A 17,872-nucleotide genomic window follows, 5' to 3' on the forward strand; every position below is an offset into this window, starting at 1 on the left:
AAAAGTGAGAATTGGTTCCATGCAAAAAGCCAAAATATTGATAATCAACTTAATGCGAAAATGAAGGACATGATGTGGTACTGCTCTGATAGCCAGAAGATTAACAAATTAGATGATGAACCGGAAACTGGAAGACATTTATTCTTATGATATGTAGATGATATAATTTGCACAAAAATTGGTGAACCGGCACCCTGCTCAAAAAAGTAGACACCCTCCATAAGAGAATGGAATTCACAATGCAAAATCCTGACGGAAAAAATAGTTAAGCTTTTTTGACATGAACGTCAATGTAAATAGCTGTAGAGAAATTAATTGCGCGTGGTACAAGAAAACAACCGATACGGGAGTTGTCCTGAAATTTCAAAGTTGTGCACCAATGCAACGTGATATGAATATTGCAAAAGGGACTGTTCACTGCTTTTTTGAAGGTTTAGCATATGGAAAAATTTTGACAAAGCTCTGAAAAATAATGAACGTTTTTGGCTAAAAGATCAATACCCTTAAGGTTGGACTTCCAAGATAATCAACGATGCTTTACAGAAAATCATAAGTAAACCTCAATTGAAAATTGGGGACGAGAAGTACAATTGAGGTGACAAAAATTTTCAGCAAAAGATGTTAAACCAATTTTTTGTCGTGCAGTTTCGAGGTAACATCAGCGTGCAATTGAAGCCAAAATTGGAAAAAAATGCGAATTGACAACAATTTTCTTAACGCGAAAACGACGCACCTGCCAACGATCCATGAAATCTAGTTCCATTCCACCTCTGTCGAACAAACGAGTCGACATTTGGCCACAAAAAGTTCTGAGCATCAAAAAACTGATTCACCGGTGGATTAACTTGTAGTGGAAAGCAATTATAAGATAATTGATCAGTGCCAGGATAGCGGAAAATTCATGACAATAGAAGCTCTACACATAAGTAGAAGCAAGCCACAACAATACGTGGGACGAGTACAAAAGTAGGGAACTAATACTGAAATATGAAGTGCAGAATCCCTTTTTGTTCCTAAAAATTGTCAAATTGATATGCGAGCAACGTTATATTGTGGACCAAAACCAAAATCTCCTATTCAATAATCAAACAGAATGACTCATTATAAAAGTATTAAAAGACTCATATTTGAAGTTTTAAAGTTCTTTTATCATTTTAACAAAATGAAAGGTTGGAACCTGAAAAATTTTTAGAAAAATTCGAAAATGTAAATAGATAATCAAGACACGTTGGTGGATATATGCATATCTCTAAATATTTACTGTAGTAAACCATAGAACTTAATGTATGACATGCTCATAAAATACATAGTGAACGCACAATTCTAAATTTTCACAATAAATTCGAGAACAAAAGAGATGGTTACTAAGAGTAAATCGGATTTGAACAATATAAAGAAAGCATCATAAACAATGATGGGAATCTTCACGGAATTTCATCTTGACGGGAGACTTCAAGGAATGTTTGCTCTATGTAAACCTGCTATCTGTGAGTTTAACTAACAGGGACCGGTGCGGTAGAAAGTAACAATGAGAAAATCCCAAAGAGATTAAAGAATATGGGTAAAAATAACCTAAGATTAATCGGCCATTGATAGGACCGAAACCAAAGACTATATTCAAAACTAAACCTCTTATAATTGAGCTGCCTTTCTCTTAATAGCTTTACACCTCATCTTTTGAAACTTATTGAATTTCCAATCATTAATTCCAACTATATATGGAACCGTTTGAATATTTACATCTTCATAATTAAATTAAAGTCTTAGGATATTCATCAGTAACCCCGAGGTTTAAAGTGCGTAAGAAAAAACCCCCAACCCAACCCGTAACCGTACACAGTGCACGGATATTACATTACCTAACATGTTTTAAACTTACGATGCAAGTTATTGCAAAAACGTTCGAGTAATATATATAACATGGTGGCCGCCGTATTGGCCGACAGGGCGTTTAGCCGACAACCAAAAAATGAAAAATTTAACCGACAATTTAAGTAAAATGAGCAGAAATGCTTATTCTAAAGCTGTGATTGGCCAATTTAAAACACTATTTCGTAATCGGACAAATATACCGCAGTTTTATCAACTACTGTAATGAACGTCTATCCGTGGGCGGACCATATTTTACCGCATCTGGCCATGACTCGTGGGCCATGCCTCAGCGGCCCGTGGGACTTGATATGAATCTATCACAACCGAACTACTGATTTATGGACCAATTATGGACTTTTATTACCAATTATGATAAAACTGTCGGCTAAATTTCTCATTTTTTCCTTGTCGGCTAAACGCCCTGTCGGCCAATTTTCCTAGCACCATGTAATATATTTATATCGACTTTTAACTCTTTTAGTTTGACAAATTAGTTTAGAAAAATATTTAAGAAAACGTATGATTTTGTGTCACAGCATGAAAAATTCCTTTGAATAGTAACGTGGGAGCTTTTAAAAGTTATTTTTATTTTTCGGGAGAAAACGATGCGAAGAATTTTGATCAATGTGATTTTTTTTAAACATAATTGATGTTTTTAAATTTATATATGTTTGCTCTCCTAAGTAGTTCTATCCTCTGCATTCGAAGTTCAAGGACACATAGTTGGTTGAGGAAGGTAGGGTGATAGTTTGACTCATCTACTTTTGCCATTAATTGTTTGTGTTCTAATGCTGTGTCTTTTGTTTAACTCTTTCTCAGCTGCAGTTTGTGTATAATATTATTTTATTGATAGATTTGAACAATACGAAATGCCCTATGAAGGCGTAGTGCTGGGAGGAGGACCCTGGACCAGCCAATATTCACCCTGTCTGGGGAGGGGTATTTCTGAATTTAGGTTTTTTATTTTAAATTTATACTTAACTGATTTGAAATATTAAGTTGTTTTGTTGCAACCACCTGGGTTATAATTTTAATTTACTTTTTTCAAAACAAAAGAAAGTGAGGAAATTGAGGCCAAATTAACTGTTGTCAAATTTTTAGATCAGGAGTTGGAAGGCTTAAGTATGACTTCACAAGTGGCCTCGTCAGGGGGTGTGAACAAAGTGCAGCTTTATCTGGAGAGACACCGGATAAGTGATGTGTTTGACCACCTGATGAAGAGTTTGATCAAAGATCTGCCCCTCGACCCAATCTCTCACTTAACTCTAACACTCAAGGCTATCCATAGGCCGGAGCCAGTTGTCAGTGGCACTCTTGGAATTAAAGGGGCGAGGCAGCCGAAGTTTTCAACTGCGCCTCCAAGTAATTTGTGCGGGGATTGCGACCTGCTAGCTCTTAATCTTACAAAATAGGCTTAACTCCGCATTTCTTCTTATGTCATGTAAATATAGGGCCGAGGGTTGGTTTCACGAGTGAAATTGATCCACAATCTTAGTACCTAATTCTCATTAAAAGGTGACCTTTTCAGCGGCAAAGAAAGCTAGTGTCGAACGATGCAAAGTTTTTTACGCCTATGAACATGAAGTCATCTTTATCTCCACCAGCATTTCCTTACCCCACTGACGCTGCTTTGTTTGTTTGTAACCCACCACCATCAGTAGCGGGCCACCCTTGTTTGCCAGGTATTCCAGAACTTGAGGGCTTTTTTGGGTATTTTATGAGAATCTGGAGTGTCCATCCTCTATATCTCTATCATCAGTACGGGGCATTCCACATATATGTCCTGGGTAGTGTCGGGGCTATTCCGCAAAGGCGGCAGCTATTGTCTTCGATGGTCCCTATTTTGTGCTGCCAGTACCGCAGCTCGGGGTGGTGCCCACTCCGTATCCGGTTGATGCATGTCTATTGTTCCCTTGACAGCATGTTGTACAGAAATTTCAAGGCAACCGCGATTCCAAGTTCTGTCTCCTTTAAGAATGATCTCCTTTTAAATTGCTAATGATCCTGTTCGTCAATGCTCTCTTTTCTCAAAATATTTGGCCTCAATTTTCAAAGTTTCTTCCGGCTTTGTCCCGAATAATTCGCCCCCGTTGCTACCCTTATTTACAGATTTTGACACTCCCCAACAAACGATTGAAAAGATCTGCGAAAATTTAGATGTTAACAAAGCAAAAGGTCCGGACGAAATTCCTGCAATTGTATACAAAAGATTATCAAGAGCAGTCAGTAAATCCTTGAACCAAATTTTCTACAAAATAAAAACGAGTGTTTTTCCAGGTAGCTGGAAAAACTCAGTAGTCGTTCCCACCTACAAAAAAGGTTGCGATAACGTTACGAGTGGAGTTCCGCAGGGATCTCTTCTGGAGTCCCTCTTTGTAATGTACGTCAGCGATTTACCAGAAACTTGCAGAGCTGTTATTCCTTTCCTCTGTGCTGACGACGCTAAATTCATATGAGTTAATAAGTCAAGTCTTATTTGTCAGGTGAATCTTCCTAGGGTGATGAAATAGACTCAAAAACACAAACTCCACTTAAACGTTGAAAAATGCTCTCATATCTCAATGTATAATTCCATGCATCACTTTAGTTTTTCCGGAACCTTGATCGAAAAAGTACACATACAGGGAGTTTAGGTAACAAGTGATCTTTAATTGGACATCCACATAAAAAAGTCCGGGAACAAAGCGCTCGGAGTTCTCTTCATGATAAAAAGAGCTTACCACACCTAACTCCGTCAGTTGAATTAAACTTGTACAAATCTATGGTATTGCCCGTTTTGTTTTACTGAAGTGTTTGTTGGTCTGCTAATGTAACAAACACAAAAGTACTCGAAAGTGTTCAGAGAAAGAGTTTGAAATGGATTAACAACACGAGCAATAACAATGATAAAGAACCAATTTATTGCAGTCGTTTCTTACCGCTTTCTTTTTATCTACAATTACAGGATTTACTTTTTCTTTCTAAATTTCTTACGGGTGATTTCATTTCCAACATTGGGTAATTTGTCTGCTTGAGGACCACCACACGTTCATTACGGAGTGACAACAAACTAAAATTCGACCATCCAAAACCACGACTTAAAATTTGCCAGCAAAGCTTCTTCTTTAGAACTTGTGCTCTTGTTAATAGACTTCCACAGAATTTACAATTTGGAAATGCAACGGGTTTGAAAAGTCGACTTCTCATTTATCTGTGGCATCATTTTGAAACGAGTGACAACGTACTAACCACTGATACGTGGAAAATTCAACGGCAACCATGGACAAAGAAACGGGACACAGTCTCCTCGCCTGACGACACCGAAGGGCCAAATCCCTACTACTACATTCCTGCAGGTTCCTCCTTTCGATTCGTATATCTCTGGCTAGCGGATGTTGAACAAGAGGAGGGCGGAAGTGTTTTCTAATTGGCGCTTTTGCTGCTTCAAATGTATGTTAAAATTTGTTCCGTAATACTTAACTTCGTTAGCAGCTTCGTCAGCCTCTTCGTTTCCTTCTACTCCGCAGTGACTAGGACACCATATAAGCGCGATGTTCTTTCAATGGTCGTAATGGTTGTTTGATAGAATTCTTCTTTCTGCTTGGTTCTTCGGAGCATTACTTAGTTTCAGTGTCTTCATTCTTCGAAGGAGCGATTTCGAGTCTGTGATGTCTACTTGGTTTTCTTCCATTTGGACTGGTATTTCTATTGCTTTGTCCATTACTTGGGTTTCTGCTGGGAATGATGTCCAGCGATAAGCAGGAAATGAGAGCTTCTTTGGTGTTTTATTGTTTCTGCGGATAATAATGCCGGCTCCACCACAAGTGTTCCCGTCTTTTGCTAATCCCTCTGTGTAAATCTTTGTTCCTTTTCTTCCTTTATTTACTTTTTCGGCTTGGGTACGTTGTTCCTCTTTGTCCTATTTCTTGGTTACGTTAGTTCCGATGAAGTGTACGCTGTTTACTTCTTTCCATGGTGGCGGTACGTTAGGGAAGCTTCTGTTAGGTCTTGGTTAAATAATTGGTTCCACATTTCCTTGGTTTTGTTTTTCCAATCGCATTTCTTGATTTTTTTTGTCTTGATTTCTTAGTTACTTTTGCTCTTGGGTTATCATCTGGGAGTCTTAATGCTTTTACATACGCAATTGTTGCATTTTGACAGCTTCTTGTTGATATTGGTGGCAGGTTACTTTCAAGAAGTTGAAACTCGTTTTGTGTTGTTTTGAGGTTCCCAGTGATTACTCTACAGGCAAATCGTTGGGCTGATTATAGTTTATCTATGTTCTTCTTGCTCAACCAGGGATGCCAGGCTGCACTAGCGTATTCCACAATAAATCGTCCCGTGGCTAAGTACGTTTGTTTTAGTTGCTGCCTTTGGTATCCACATTGCGTGCTTGCCAGCTTGGCTAAGGCTTTTGCTCTTTGTATAACTTTGTTGACTGTTAGTTGTGTTTGCTTGGTGAAGGTTAGTTGTCTGTCGTAGGTTAAGCCCAGAAATTTTGTGTATTCGTTGTACTTGATTACTTTAGGGTATTCGTCGTTCTTTAATAAAATTCTTGGTTGCCATGTGGCTTCCTGGGTTGAAGTAGTGAAGAAGCTGGTGACTGTCTCCTCAACTGAGATCTTTAGTTTGTTCCTTTCACTCTATTCTTCGACACTGTTCTATGACTTCTGCATTTTTTCTGGGCGTTGTCAAGCGACGAGTTGGTTGTGTAACAAGCTGGCGTCGGTTCTGGGTTCCAGGTTCTTATGTCGATGATGTACACAATGAACAGCAATGGACTTAAAACCAATCCTTGGGAAGGCCTTGCTCCATAAGATTCCTCTTGCTGGTTTTGCGGTTCACAGTCACGTAAACAATTCGGTTACTCATCCAGTTTTGTATCCATCCTTCAACATGGTCTGGAATCACCATGTTTACCATTTTCATCAACAAGTTATCCCGCCACACGGCGTCAAATGCTTAGCTGTACTCAATCAGCGTAATGAGGGTTCTTTGCATTGGATTTGAGTGGAACCCGTAACTGATTGTTTGCGACAGAGCAGTAAGCTGGTCTTCGGTGCTACCTCTGGGTCTAAAGCCTTCTTGTGGTTGGTTCAGAAGTAGCTTGATTTCTAGGAGGTGTCATAGTCGGTTAGTTATCATTCTCTCCAACCATTTTCCGATGACAGATGTAAGGCTTATTGGTCTGTAGCCGCTGACAGCCTCCGGGTTCTTGTTTTGTTTGTATGTTGGTCATATGTCTGCAAGTCTTCAGCTCTGCGGTGTTCTTGTGTTCTTCCAGGATTCGTTGAACATTTGCAGAATGTACTTCAAAGATTCTGGTCCTAGACGGTGTATCATTCTTGGTTGTATCCGATCTGGTCCTCCGGTTTACGTTCCATTTATTCTGTGAAGAGCAGTAATTACTTCTTGCATGTTGAATTCTGCAGTATAGTCGTTACTTGGTTGCCATTTGCTTAGTTCTTGGTTCAGCTTTTTATTGATTGCTTAGTTGACACTTACTGTTGTTTTTGTAGTGTATGAAGGCTTTTGCATTCTGTCTATCTGTTGTTCTTGTTGTTCCGTTATAGACGATTGCTTTTTTGTTCTTCTTGGTTTCTCTTGCGTCAACATTTTTATTAGTTGCCACATATTTTTGCGGTGTTGCGATTTGATTACTTTTTTCCTGATGCCTTGCTTTAGTTTCTTTACTTTTTTGTCTATTTCCTTTTAGGCTTCTTCGTTGTTGTGCCTTGTCGTCTTGAGTTCATCTCTTAGTTTGATTGTTTCGAGTATTTTTCTTTGTCATCCATGTGTTTGGTTTCTGTCCGATCTTCTTGGTTGCTATAGTCTTGGTTGCTGCTTCTAGGATTTCGGCGACTATGCATCGTTCCATCTCTGCGATATTTTTCTTAATACTTCTTTGATTCGTTCGTCCAAGGAGTCTCGGAAAGACGTCCAGTCTGCATTGTTCCACTCCCAGGTCAATTGCAGGGCTGTTACTCCTTCTAGGATCGATTCCGCTATCTCATTGCCTCTATCGTCTTCAATGTTTTTATCCCACAGTTGGTGTGCATTAAGGTCTTCTACGATTAGCTCATTCATTCTGAGTTGCAGGTTAAGTTCTCTTAGTTCCAGTGAGCTAATTGAGTGTGACCTTGCGGGGGGGGGGGTAGTAGAGGTTTGTTATGATTACTGGTTCTTGGTCAGTTTGCACTTTAATGCTCTTCCTTCCAAAGCTTGGTTACCTTGTTTGGCTCAGCAGGTGATTTCTCGGTAGGTTATCCCGTCTCTCACTAGGGTCATGACTCCCCTCCTCTGTAAAGGTTTCCCGCAACCGAAATTAACTGATAATACTGTAAGTCGGCATCGTCATTGGTTTATCCGTTGGTAATCTCTTGATTTCTTGTATACAAGCTATGTCGATTTTGTTTTGTTGGAGGTAGTGTGTTAGCTCTTCAGTTTTGTGGCTGATTCCATTTGCATTCCATTATATGATTTTTTAGTTGCTTGGTGTTACTTGGTTGCGATTCTTCTTGTTTTTATTATGACTTCGAGGTAACTCTACTGACCCCTTTTATTTGACCCCTTAATTAAGTTCTTGGGTTCGCACAACAAGTTTCACAAACGCATATGAAAGTCCTTGTACAGTGATTGTGATAGCTCCAGTATTTAGTCATTAAGTGCATTTTTGAGTTGTTTTGCTTCAAAGAAGTTCATAATTTTCTGCAGCACATTTACATGGAAGCCACTCCGCTATCAAAAATTTTGACTCTGCTGCTTATATTTGACATCTGGTAGCAGGAGTCGACGTTTGCGACAAAATATTTGGCTTCTTCAGAGCTAACCTATATTGTTATCACCACACAACCATTTCATTACTCTCTTGTTAAAACATTCGATGACATAAAATCTAATTTTTCACCTAGCGTTCCGATATATAGAATAGTGTTGGAGTAATCACTGCTCGATAAAGTTGAATTCAGGCTGTGGAAGGAAGGAAGTGTTCCTCTCTACCAGAAAAAGGACCTGAGTGCTTTTCCATCTCTATGTATCACGTGGCCGAACGTTTATGACCAAACCAATGTCTTTTACACAACTTTTTGTCTTTAGATCATTTTCTGCTATTTTAAGGATATAGCACCTTTTCACGGTGCTTTCTAGACCTTTTTGACTATCCTGGTTTTTTAGCAGGAGTCTCCGTTTTATTTTTTGGTTTGATTTAGTGGCAATTTAAAGCAATTATTTTTAAATTGAGTGGCAAGCATTTTTCTTTCTGATACTCTTTTATTCAGATTGATTCCTGTTATTTTCAGCTTAAAGCAACATAAACCTCACAACAATAACAAAACATGTAAACTGTGACAGATTTACAGATTTTTATGATGGACATTTTTGCCTTCTTGTTCTCCATCCCAACCCTGTTCTCCTTCCCCGGAAAACTCCACTGCTATTATATGTTCAATTGCTGAGTTCGCAGATGCTTATAACAGTTTGTGGCAAAATCAGACGGACCTCTCTAGTTTTCGTCGTCTAATTTTCTCAAGCTAGGATAACTGCGGACATGGTTAGTTAGCAAGTAATGAAATGGGTCAGAGTTCCGGATCCCTTGCTGGTAAAAACGTTTTGAATGCACGTCGGACAAGGAAACGAAATTTTGTAGCAATTTTGTCTTTACGAAAACTATTCGGCATGTGGTTCACATCTTTCTATGGGACAGATTATTTCCATATTGTTAGAACTCTTTTTGCAAACTATGTGAGGTTTTGAACCGAAGTTTTGTTGGAACTCTGGATTGATGTTTTTACTTGTTTCTGATGGTTTTTTAATTGGTTATTTGCGTAATATCTTTGTGCTTTATTATTAATAGTGTTGTGCAGTTTGAGAAACTGTGCTTCTCATGTCACGCACGTTTGTTCTGTTTTTTGAGGAAAAATGGCATCTGCGAAAATTGGAACAACTTTTATACAAAATTAACGTTTGTAAAGTACAACAAAAGTAGCAAATAGAATTGTGTCTACTGAATTTGTTTTTCGTTATATATGGCCCCGGAAATTTCTACAAATTAACAATAGCAATCAACAATTTGAGGTTTTTTTTAAGTTCTGCCCTTCGTTCAGTCTGTTGGAAAGATTGCTGTGATCTCGTTTCATATGCTGACATTGATTTATAACTTCTGAGCTTGTTGAGTGAGTTAGTGTGGTAAGTTTTTTTTTAATTCCTTCCTTTTGATCTGTTAATTCAAGTAGATAATTTTCGCAGTGAACTTCGAGTTGTGATTTTAATTTAATTAATGGAGCATACACATTGTTGTTTTCATGACAGAGTTTTTTGCAGCATGACCATTTTTCATTCAATTTTTTCTTGGTGGGAGAAAACTTTTGATGAACAAAATTTGTGTTTGCGAAAATAGTTTTGTTAACTTGCGTTGCTTTAACTTCAGTTTTTCCTGTTCTAGGAATTTTCTAAATGCTTTTGAATGTGCTTTCAGTCTTGTCATTTGTTTGCTCATTGAATTGTATCTCAGGATTTGTTTTAATGTTTTTACTTAAAAATTTTCTTTTTGTTTTGCCTAATTCTTTTTTCTTTTCTGGGCTGATATTTTGTTCAAGCTGAACTTAGAGAGCATTTCCTCAGAAGACAGCCTTAATTAAACTGAGCCAATGTCGAACAGCGAAGTTAAAAACAGAAAAGGGAGAAACGCATAAAGCCTAATTTGAGACGCCAATCGCTTCTTTGATACCTTCAGTTGGTTTTGCTACCAATGATGCCTTTCCTCTCATTAAGATTAACACGTAATTTTCGTACTCTTGTATTAAAAGAAAATCAATTTTCTGCTTCAATTTCTTTTTGCTTGTTTTAATGGCAGTTGTGGAAATCAATCGCGGATTTTTTTGCGGCGCTCTCCCTTATTTTTGCAGTCAATGGAATTTTAAGTTAGATGCAAAGATGCAAGAAGACGTGTTTTGAGTTTTACGCCAAAAAGCATTATTAATGGTGATATCTAGATTGACTTCTCTTCTATGACATTTAGTTTGGTTGAGACTGACTTTAATTCATTATTTGATGATGGAGAGATTGAAGAAAAGCAACGTCAAATGCAATTAGATCAAAACATACATGTACTTTGAGCAGATTGAGAATTCGGGGGAGATAATATCAAAATTTTGTTTTTATTATGCGTATTTCTTTAATTTATGAGTACTGTGTACTCTAGAATCCTACTTCATCATATATTTATTTAGGCCGACTGAGTAGAGAATTGAAAAGTGGAGCCACTTCGTCTCAGCAGCCGATTGGGAAGAGTTCTCAAGGTTCTCTAAACAGACCTCAATCAAAGACATCAAATGCTGCTATTCAAAAGCCTCTGAAGAGCTCCGAGATTGGCAACCAGATGTCCAAAAATGTCACTAAAGAACATGTGGCAACAATACAAAATGTAGTTGAAGAGGTTGAAAATGACGAAATTCTGGAACGGGAGCTGAATGATGTTTATTACTCATCACGCGCGTATAGCGATGGGAGCACGGAAGTCAATGAAAAGGAACAACTTGGGAGTGAAAAGCAAAATAGTCGTTATCCTTCAAAACGTCTGGCGCTCAAGATTCAAAAGGAAAACCACAAAAAAGCACTGAGCGAAATAACGTCACATTCTGTGTCAGAAAAGAAATCATCTGTTAATGAACAAGATTTGAACGACAGTGATGCTAATTATTCGAGTGGCCTAGAAGAAGATTACTCTGACTTAATTGCTGATGGAATTGTTCCAAAGGCTGCTAATAAAAGAAAAACTAAAAGGGCGTCTTGGAAAGTGGTGCCACAAAATCCATTAACATCCGAACCGGAGCCGAATATAGAACAAAATATAACCATTTCTGTTTGTTCACGATGCGCTAACTTAATTGGTAAGTATGATAGTTTGACCCTTGGAAGACTAGAAGAAAGTAAGGAAGAGAGGCGGACACTGACTCCTCAGAGCTCAGTTGAAAAGGTCGATAACGACGATTCGGCTGTTTATGACCAGAATAGTGATTCAATGAGAGGCTTCAAGTGGAAATTAGCATCCAATGATTCGGACACAGAGAGTGTGACTAACTTCCTAGCTAGGAAGCAGCAGTTTTTCAAAACAGCTTCAACCTTAGACAGCCACAGAAATGACACTTATAGGTAGGAAAATATAGCATTGGAGGTATAAATAGGCAAATGGTTTAAAAGATAATTCTTTGCCTATATGCATAAGGTAATTTGCTGAAAGCTACAACAAGGATACTCGCGCTTCTGTCTTGTCGCACAGCTAATTCTGACGTTCAGTTAAAAATTTTGCCTGATTTAATTTGCATGATTGGTTTTAAAAACTTGAGTGGTAAGTCCCGGGGAGTAACCTTCGATTTTCTAGAAAAGAAAAAGATAAATGATCAGAATGAAGATTCAAAAAATGTTGAGCTTTTAGTAAGTTAAGGACGAGCTGAGAAGTAGGTTGGATTCGAACCAGCACCTCTTAGGTGCAAGCCCAGTGTGCTACGCAATTACACCAACTGGTCTTAAGCTCTCGATCTTGGGCATCTCTTATAACCCGTTCTCACGTTCTTTTGTTCCTCAAGGCTTCATTTCTCTAGCCAAGTATGCGTTGAACAAGTAGAGCTTCTTGTCAAGCTTATCTTATGCACAATATACATTTAGGTAGTTCTCTCTCAACATTCTAACAATTATTAAGTATTATCCCTCAACCGACCGTTTAATTTGTTTTCTGGTCCTTTCAATTCATGTTTTTATTAATTATCCTCGAACGATTATTATGCGCAATTATTGTAAACGCGTGTGTCTTTTTTATTCAAAATATTTGCTTGTTCGTTTTGATGTAGTAAACTTTTTGGATTTCACTTGAGTGACTTTTTCACGCTTGACTTTTTGATTTTTGTGTGACCTAAATTGGTCTTAATCCGAAGTTATGTCGGTTGCTAAATAAATGTGATTGTATGAGATTGTGTCGTCTCAAATGGCGGGCGTGTCGAAATATAGACTTTTACTCCAATCTGATTGGCTGAGAAATTGCCGGCGTTGTAATATGCGCTCATTTAGCCGTCACTCAACATAGTCTGACGGAAAAAATTCAATGCATTTGGCCACGCTTTGCGGGCCATGGCTCTGCCTCAGCGGTCCGTGGGACTTGATTTGAAACTATCTCAACCGAACGAGGGATAAGCACTCACACATAATGCATTTTTAAAATTTTTTTCTCGGCTTGGTGCGGTTTCGAAAATATAGTTGAACTAATTTGCACATCGTATGTTAATATAGTGAAATTATGATGAGTGAGTTGTTCAGCGCTGAGCCAAACAGATTCCTCATCTCTGATAGCTGATATGAAGTCTTTTATTTGACACGTCTGCCATTTTGACTCGTGCCAAGAGGGCCGGGTGACTGATGCTTCAGTCTATTACAACTAAAGTCGGGGGTTTGAAACTCTTCGTGGACCGAAATTTTTGCGCCAATCAAGAATTAAGGCTACAGCTCATCTGAATTAAATGCTCCGCCTGTCGTTTGTTTTAATATAGTTTCTCAGTTTTTTTGTCATTTGCTCTACAATTACATTCACGCTTGCAAAAGAACCTATATTTGCTCTCAAAAGAATTTTGAAGCAATTATTGTAAACGTGTTCTTTTTTTGATGCAAAATTTTGCTTGACCCATTTCGACTTTGTTCGAGAGCTATTCGTGTGACGTTAGTCGGTTCTATTCGAGAGATGAAAAAAAACGAAACGTCAGATATCAGAAACTGGAACTAGATAATTTTTTAATAGTTCTAATCTAATAGTTCTAAATGTTAGAAGACCCCCCAATCAGTTGGAGCCAGAACCATATTGACAATGGTGTCCCGCGTTTTGACCCTGGTTGTTTTCGCCCACCCCTATATTAGTGCACCTTGATTTTAATTGCTCTCAAATGAAGTTTGTAGCAATTATATTAGGCCTGTGGTCTTTTCTATGCAATTTATTTGCGTGACCGATTTTTTATTTTAACCTTTTAGCAAAAACAGGCTAGAGCCCAGAGGGCATTAAGTGGCCGAGCTGCTCTCTTAGATTCGACGAAACTGTTGCGAGGAGACAAGTTATGGTGTAAAAGGCGGTTCTTAAATTCAGCCACTGTCACCCCCCCCCACCAACCTTTCGTGCTTTTAGCATTTCAGAAGTCATAATTTTTTAAGCTTTTAGAATTGCGATAGCTTCTAAAACTTTCAATTGTGCACAGTTCCTGAATTATATGCTCAAACATTTGTTCAATGTTTAACAAACAAGGAAATTAACAGTGTTTTTTTTCGGTTCTGTTCTACCTCACGCTTAGTGGGCATTTGACTCTTATGGCCACGAGCGCGCTGTATTATGTTAACGTGCTATATGCAACGTACAGTCTAGTTGAAAACGGCACTAGGATTTGTAAGGTAGACTAAAAAAGATGATTTTTATTCTTTCTAGGATCGATTCAACCAGGACATCAGTGGAAGGGAGCCCACAAAGACGATCAGTCATTGGCAGTCCATCGAAGGCGACTATTGATGAAACAATAGCCGAGAGGAAAGGCTCAATTGTGAAGAGCAAGGGATGGGTGGGGTCACATCTGTCCTCCTCAGATGAAGATTTCTGAGACTGAAAAGAACTGATTAGACTCCATGTGGTACCTGAAATGATCCGAACCTCGTGTGCGACTATTTTTTGTTACAGATATGTCTTTGTCGCAATAATTATGCATGTTCCAATTATAGCTCACGAGCTTAGAGGGCAATAACTTACGCGCGTACCTCCAAGTACCATTTTATTTTGCAATCCAAAGTTTTTTGTTGCGAAGACTGTGCCTAGCTCTCGATTTTGTGTCCATAATTATAGGACTTCCACTTAATTGATAACGACATACTAAAGTTCTAATTTTCAAAAAACATCGGAGAATAAATTTAAAGGCAATTAAGCGCAGCGTGATCTTTACGTTGCACTTTTCTAGTCTTTTTACGAATAACACATACGACAATATTGCAGAGCTATCGGAGCTATATTCCATCGATTAATCTAACGGTTAATAACGGTAGTTTATCATTGAGTGTAAATATGTAAATATTCAGATCGTGTAAATTTGTATTGAGTATGTATAGAGCTATGTGCAATATCGCATTCTGTCTATGAGTATTTTCTGTGTAAATTTTGATTTTTTTGTAATCCGGATTTCTGATTAATAATTTTCTTTGGCTAATAAGTATTGGTAGTTTAGACTGGTAGTTACAATTAGCATAACACAAGTCATGAAAGATACGATATCAAAACTCGAACAATCAATGGAGCGAGGAGAATAACTGATGTTCTGAAATCATCTGTGATCGATTGAAGTGAGTCAGTAGTCGTTACAATAGGAATTGAACAACACTCGAGCAACTGATTTTCTGTCGAAAGAAAAGGCTCTTAAAAATGTATACTGTTTTAAGTTTTCACAGTTGGTGTGTCAAGAACAGATAACAGCATGTGTTGAAGAATTGTTTTTCAAGTGAAATGAGTCAGTTAATTGCCGTTACAAGTTGCATTCAATGATAAAATGTTCACTAATTTCTCGCGACTGGTGAGCGTAATTATCACAAATTGAAAATTCGGTGTTTTAAAGTTTTTCCCTTTTCTTAACACATCGGCTGGAAAGAATAAATCGTTGTTGACATTCTAGTTTCTAGAAATTTATGACTTTGACGAAAGTGAAAACAGAAGTTTAAAAAGGTGAGTTGTATGTGAATAATTGGTAATTTACTATAATCTGTTGCGTGTATTAAGTATTGAAGCCTCTATTTTCAGAAGTCCTGACTCTTTACTTGAGCGTTTATATGAACATAGTTAATCAAAGGGCCATTTGGACCAGTGTTTTTCACTAGTTGGCCGAGTATCTTGTTTGAACCAGTGAGTGTGACTTCACAAACGTAAAATTGACAGCGCGTTTATCTTTTTAAAAGTTAGAAATGAAGCGGCAAAATGTTCCAGTCTTAATTTCGGCCAATTTGTGCAATGTTTTCTGCATCGTGCGTACTAATTTCTGCAACTATTTCACGTAAATCTTAACTGGTTACTCTGCATATTTAAAGTCTCGGTAAAATCTTAACTGGTTATTTTGTCAAAAATTTTCTTGAGTTATTTTAACACATGGCGATGATAAATAATTCGATACGTTTTTACCATGACCAATGCGTTCTTAGCGTACCTCATTGGGTGTTATCGAAAAAGGTAACCTTGTTTTAGTACGTTTCTCGCCAAGTCTCAAAATTTTGCTTTATCGAGATTTCATTTTTCATTTCTGATAGCTCGGGAGTGAAGTTTGAAACAATTGTTGTAAACATTTCTTTATGTGCAACATTTTCACTTGACCTTTTTAGCGCTTTTATAGAAATTTCTTTTGGTTTCACTTCTCGAGTGATTTTTTTCGCTGGAATTATATTTTGCGTGATCTATATTGCTCTGCTAGTTGAGTGGTTAATACTTCAGTCTAGCAAGATGGGTTTCGAGGTTTCGAAACCCAACCTAATGCATTTTTGGCACCCATGAAAGTTATCTACACTATTAGCCCACTTGAGTAAATTACCGCGCCTGTCGTTTCGTGCGCAATTTGATCGACGTTCCGTTCTTTTGTTGATGATTGCAGTTTGAATCGGATGAAAGATACTTGTCTGTAATTATGCAATTCACCGAAACTGTTTAGGAGACATAAGTTTGTGGTGTGCAGCTCGCTTCTTAGACTTTGACCCTTCCCTCTTAATTCCACCTCAACCGATTCTTCCCTCCGTCCAGCCCCTCCAATTCGCCCATTACCTCCACTCAACATTCCATACGTAAACACGCACGCTGGCCATACTCTCCTTCCCCCAAGCTCACTTCCCCATTTTCAAAAGCCAGAAAGCCATTACAACGAAGAATATAGTATCGAAAAGATGTTTTTCAATTTCGTTTTTCCACGAAGGTTTTGTGAAGTTTTGTGGACATTTGACTGATTTTCATTGTTATTGTTCACATTTCCCGTAGTTTTACTAAATTTTTGCCAATGTTCCGAAAATATGTGAACATTGGTAAAGATGTTGTTGGTTTTACCTCTAAAAACAAAAGCTTGCTGTTGAACAGTTTCATCCAATTTTTTGTCTCAAATGTTTGCCAAAATTTTTCAAAATTCAGCCCGTTCTTCATTGAAAATGGTATGAAATAAGCTTCTTTAGTCCATTTTTATTTCAGTTACCGAATTAAAACTCAAAAAATCCTGACACGATCGTTGTCAACTCCATATCTTGCTAGTGCTTGAATTTGCTAATTTAACTCGATAATTATGCAAAATGCATCACGCATTTTTGTTATAATAGCTTTTTGCAGTCAAATTATCCATAACCATATTACTCGGACTAATTACGTCTTCCTGTTAAACGAGCGGTAATGGAAAGGCTAGTTTTCGCCTAATCGTTAATTTTTCAAGTTCAAAAGAAGATTGTAATCAGTTGATGGTTTTTTAAATAATTTTCGCATTTTTGCTTTTTCTCACGTTAATAACAAAGAACAACCCAAATTAAGGAGTACTAATGACAGAATCAACGGGATTCCCAGGGAGTTCCAGGGAAACTTATCTAGACGTTTAGTAGAAAGCTTATAGTCGTTTTCAGTTTCAAAAATCAAATTTTTGAATTAAACCGTGGATTATTGAGCTCTGTGTCTCTTTCCCTTTTGGTCAACTTGTAACTTTAGTTCAGCAATGACAGAGGTTGCATCGTGTTTCTAATGAATTAAAATTAAAAATTTAAGGCGGTTGTACGTTATAAGTATAATTTTTCTGCGCATAGAATACGAGTTTCATTTTTATTTTTGGGCTTATTCCCATCATTGAGTTTGTTTTTCTGCTCTTGAGGCATCCTTGACAGGTCAGATATCACTTCAGCAATTTTAAAAAAATACAATTTAACACGTCAGTTTTTCAGTGAATGGATTATGGTTTTAGCTGCTTCGACACCGTGTTCGTTTTTAATAGATTTAAATTTAAAAAAA

At 37.7% G+C, this 17,872-nt stretch overlaps 1 protein-coding gene across 1 annotated transcript; it reads left to right on the forward strand.

Moving 5' to 3' along the window:
* Positions 1 to 1,395: 1,395 nt before the first annotated feature.
* LOC142356866 (uncharacterized) lies at positions 1,396 to 15,074 on the forward strand. Its single transcript, XM_075408634.1, has 4 exons — positions 1,396 to 1,487; positions 2,974 to 3,234; positions 11,079 to 12,000; positions 14,306 to 15,074. The coding sequence occupies exons 1-4, from the start codon at positions 1,412 to 1,414 to the stop codon at positions 14,472 to 14,474; spliced, it is 1,428 nt and encodes a 475-aa protein (XP_075264749.1). The 5' UTR covers positions 1,396 to 1,411; the 3' UTR covers positions 14,475 to 15,074.
* The last annotated feature ends 2,798 nt before the right edge of the window (positions 15,075 to 17,872 follow it).

The sequence above is a fragment of the Convolutriloba macropyga genome, unplaced genomic scaffold (genome assembly GCF_964194025.1).
Source record: "Convolutriloba macropyga unplaced genomic scaffold, txConMacr16.3 SCAFFOLD_2750, whole genome shotgun sequence".
Taxonomy (NCBI): Eukaryota; Metazoa; Xenacoelomorpha; order Acoela; family Convolutidae; genus Convolutriloba; species Convolutriloba macropyga.

Bases quoted from the DNA above. Each gene is read 5' to 3' on its own strand.
- LOC142356866 (XM_075408634.1), top strand. From the start codon at position 1,412: ATGATGGGAATCTTCACGGAATTTCATCTTGACGGGAGACTTCAAGGA. The intron at 3,235-11,078 runs GTAATTTGTGCG...ATATTTATTTAG, and splicing joins GTTTTCAACTGCGCCTCCAA to GCCGACTGAGTAGAGAATTG. The intron at 12,001-14,305 runs GTAGGAAAATAT...TATTCTTTCTAG, and splicing joins CACAGAAATGACACTTATAG to GATCGATTCAACCAGGACAT.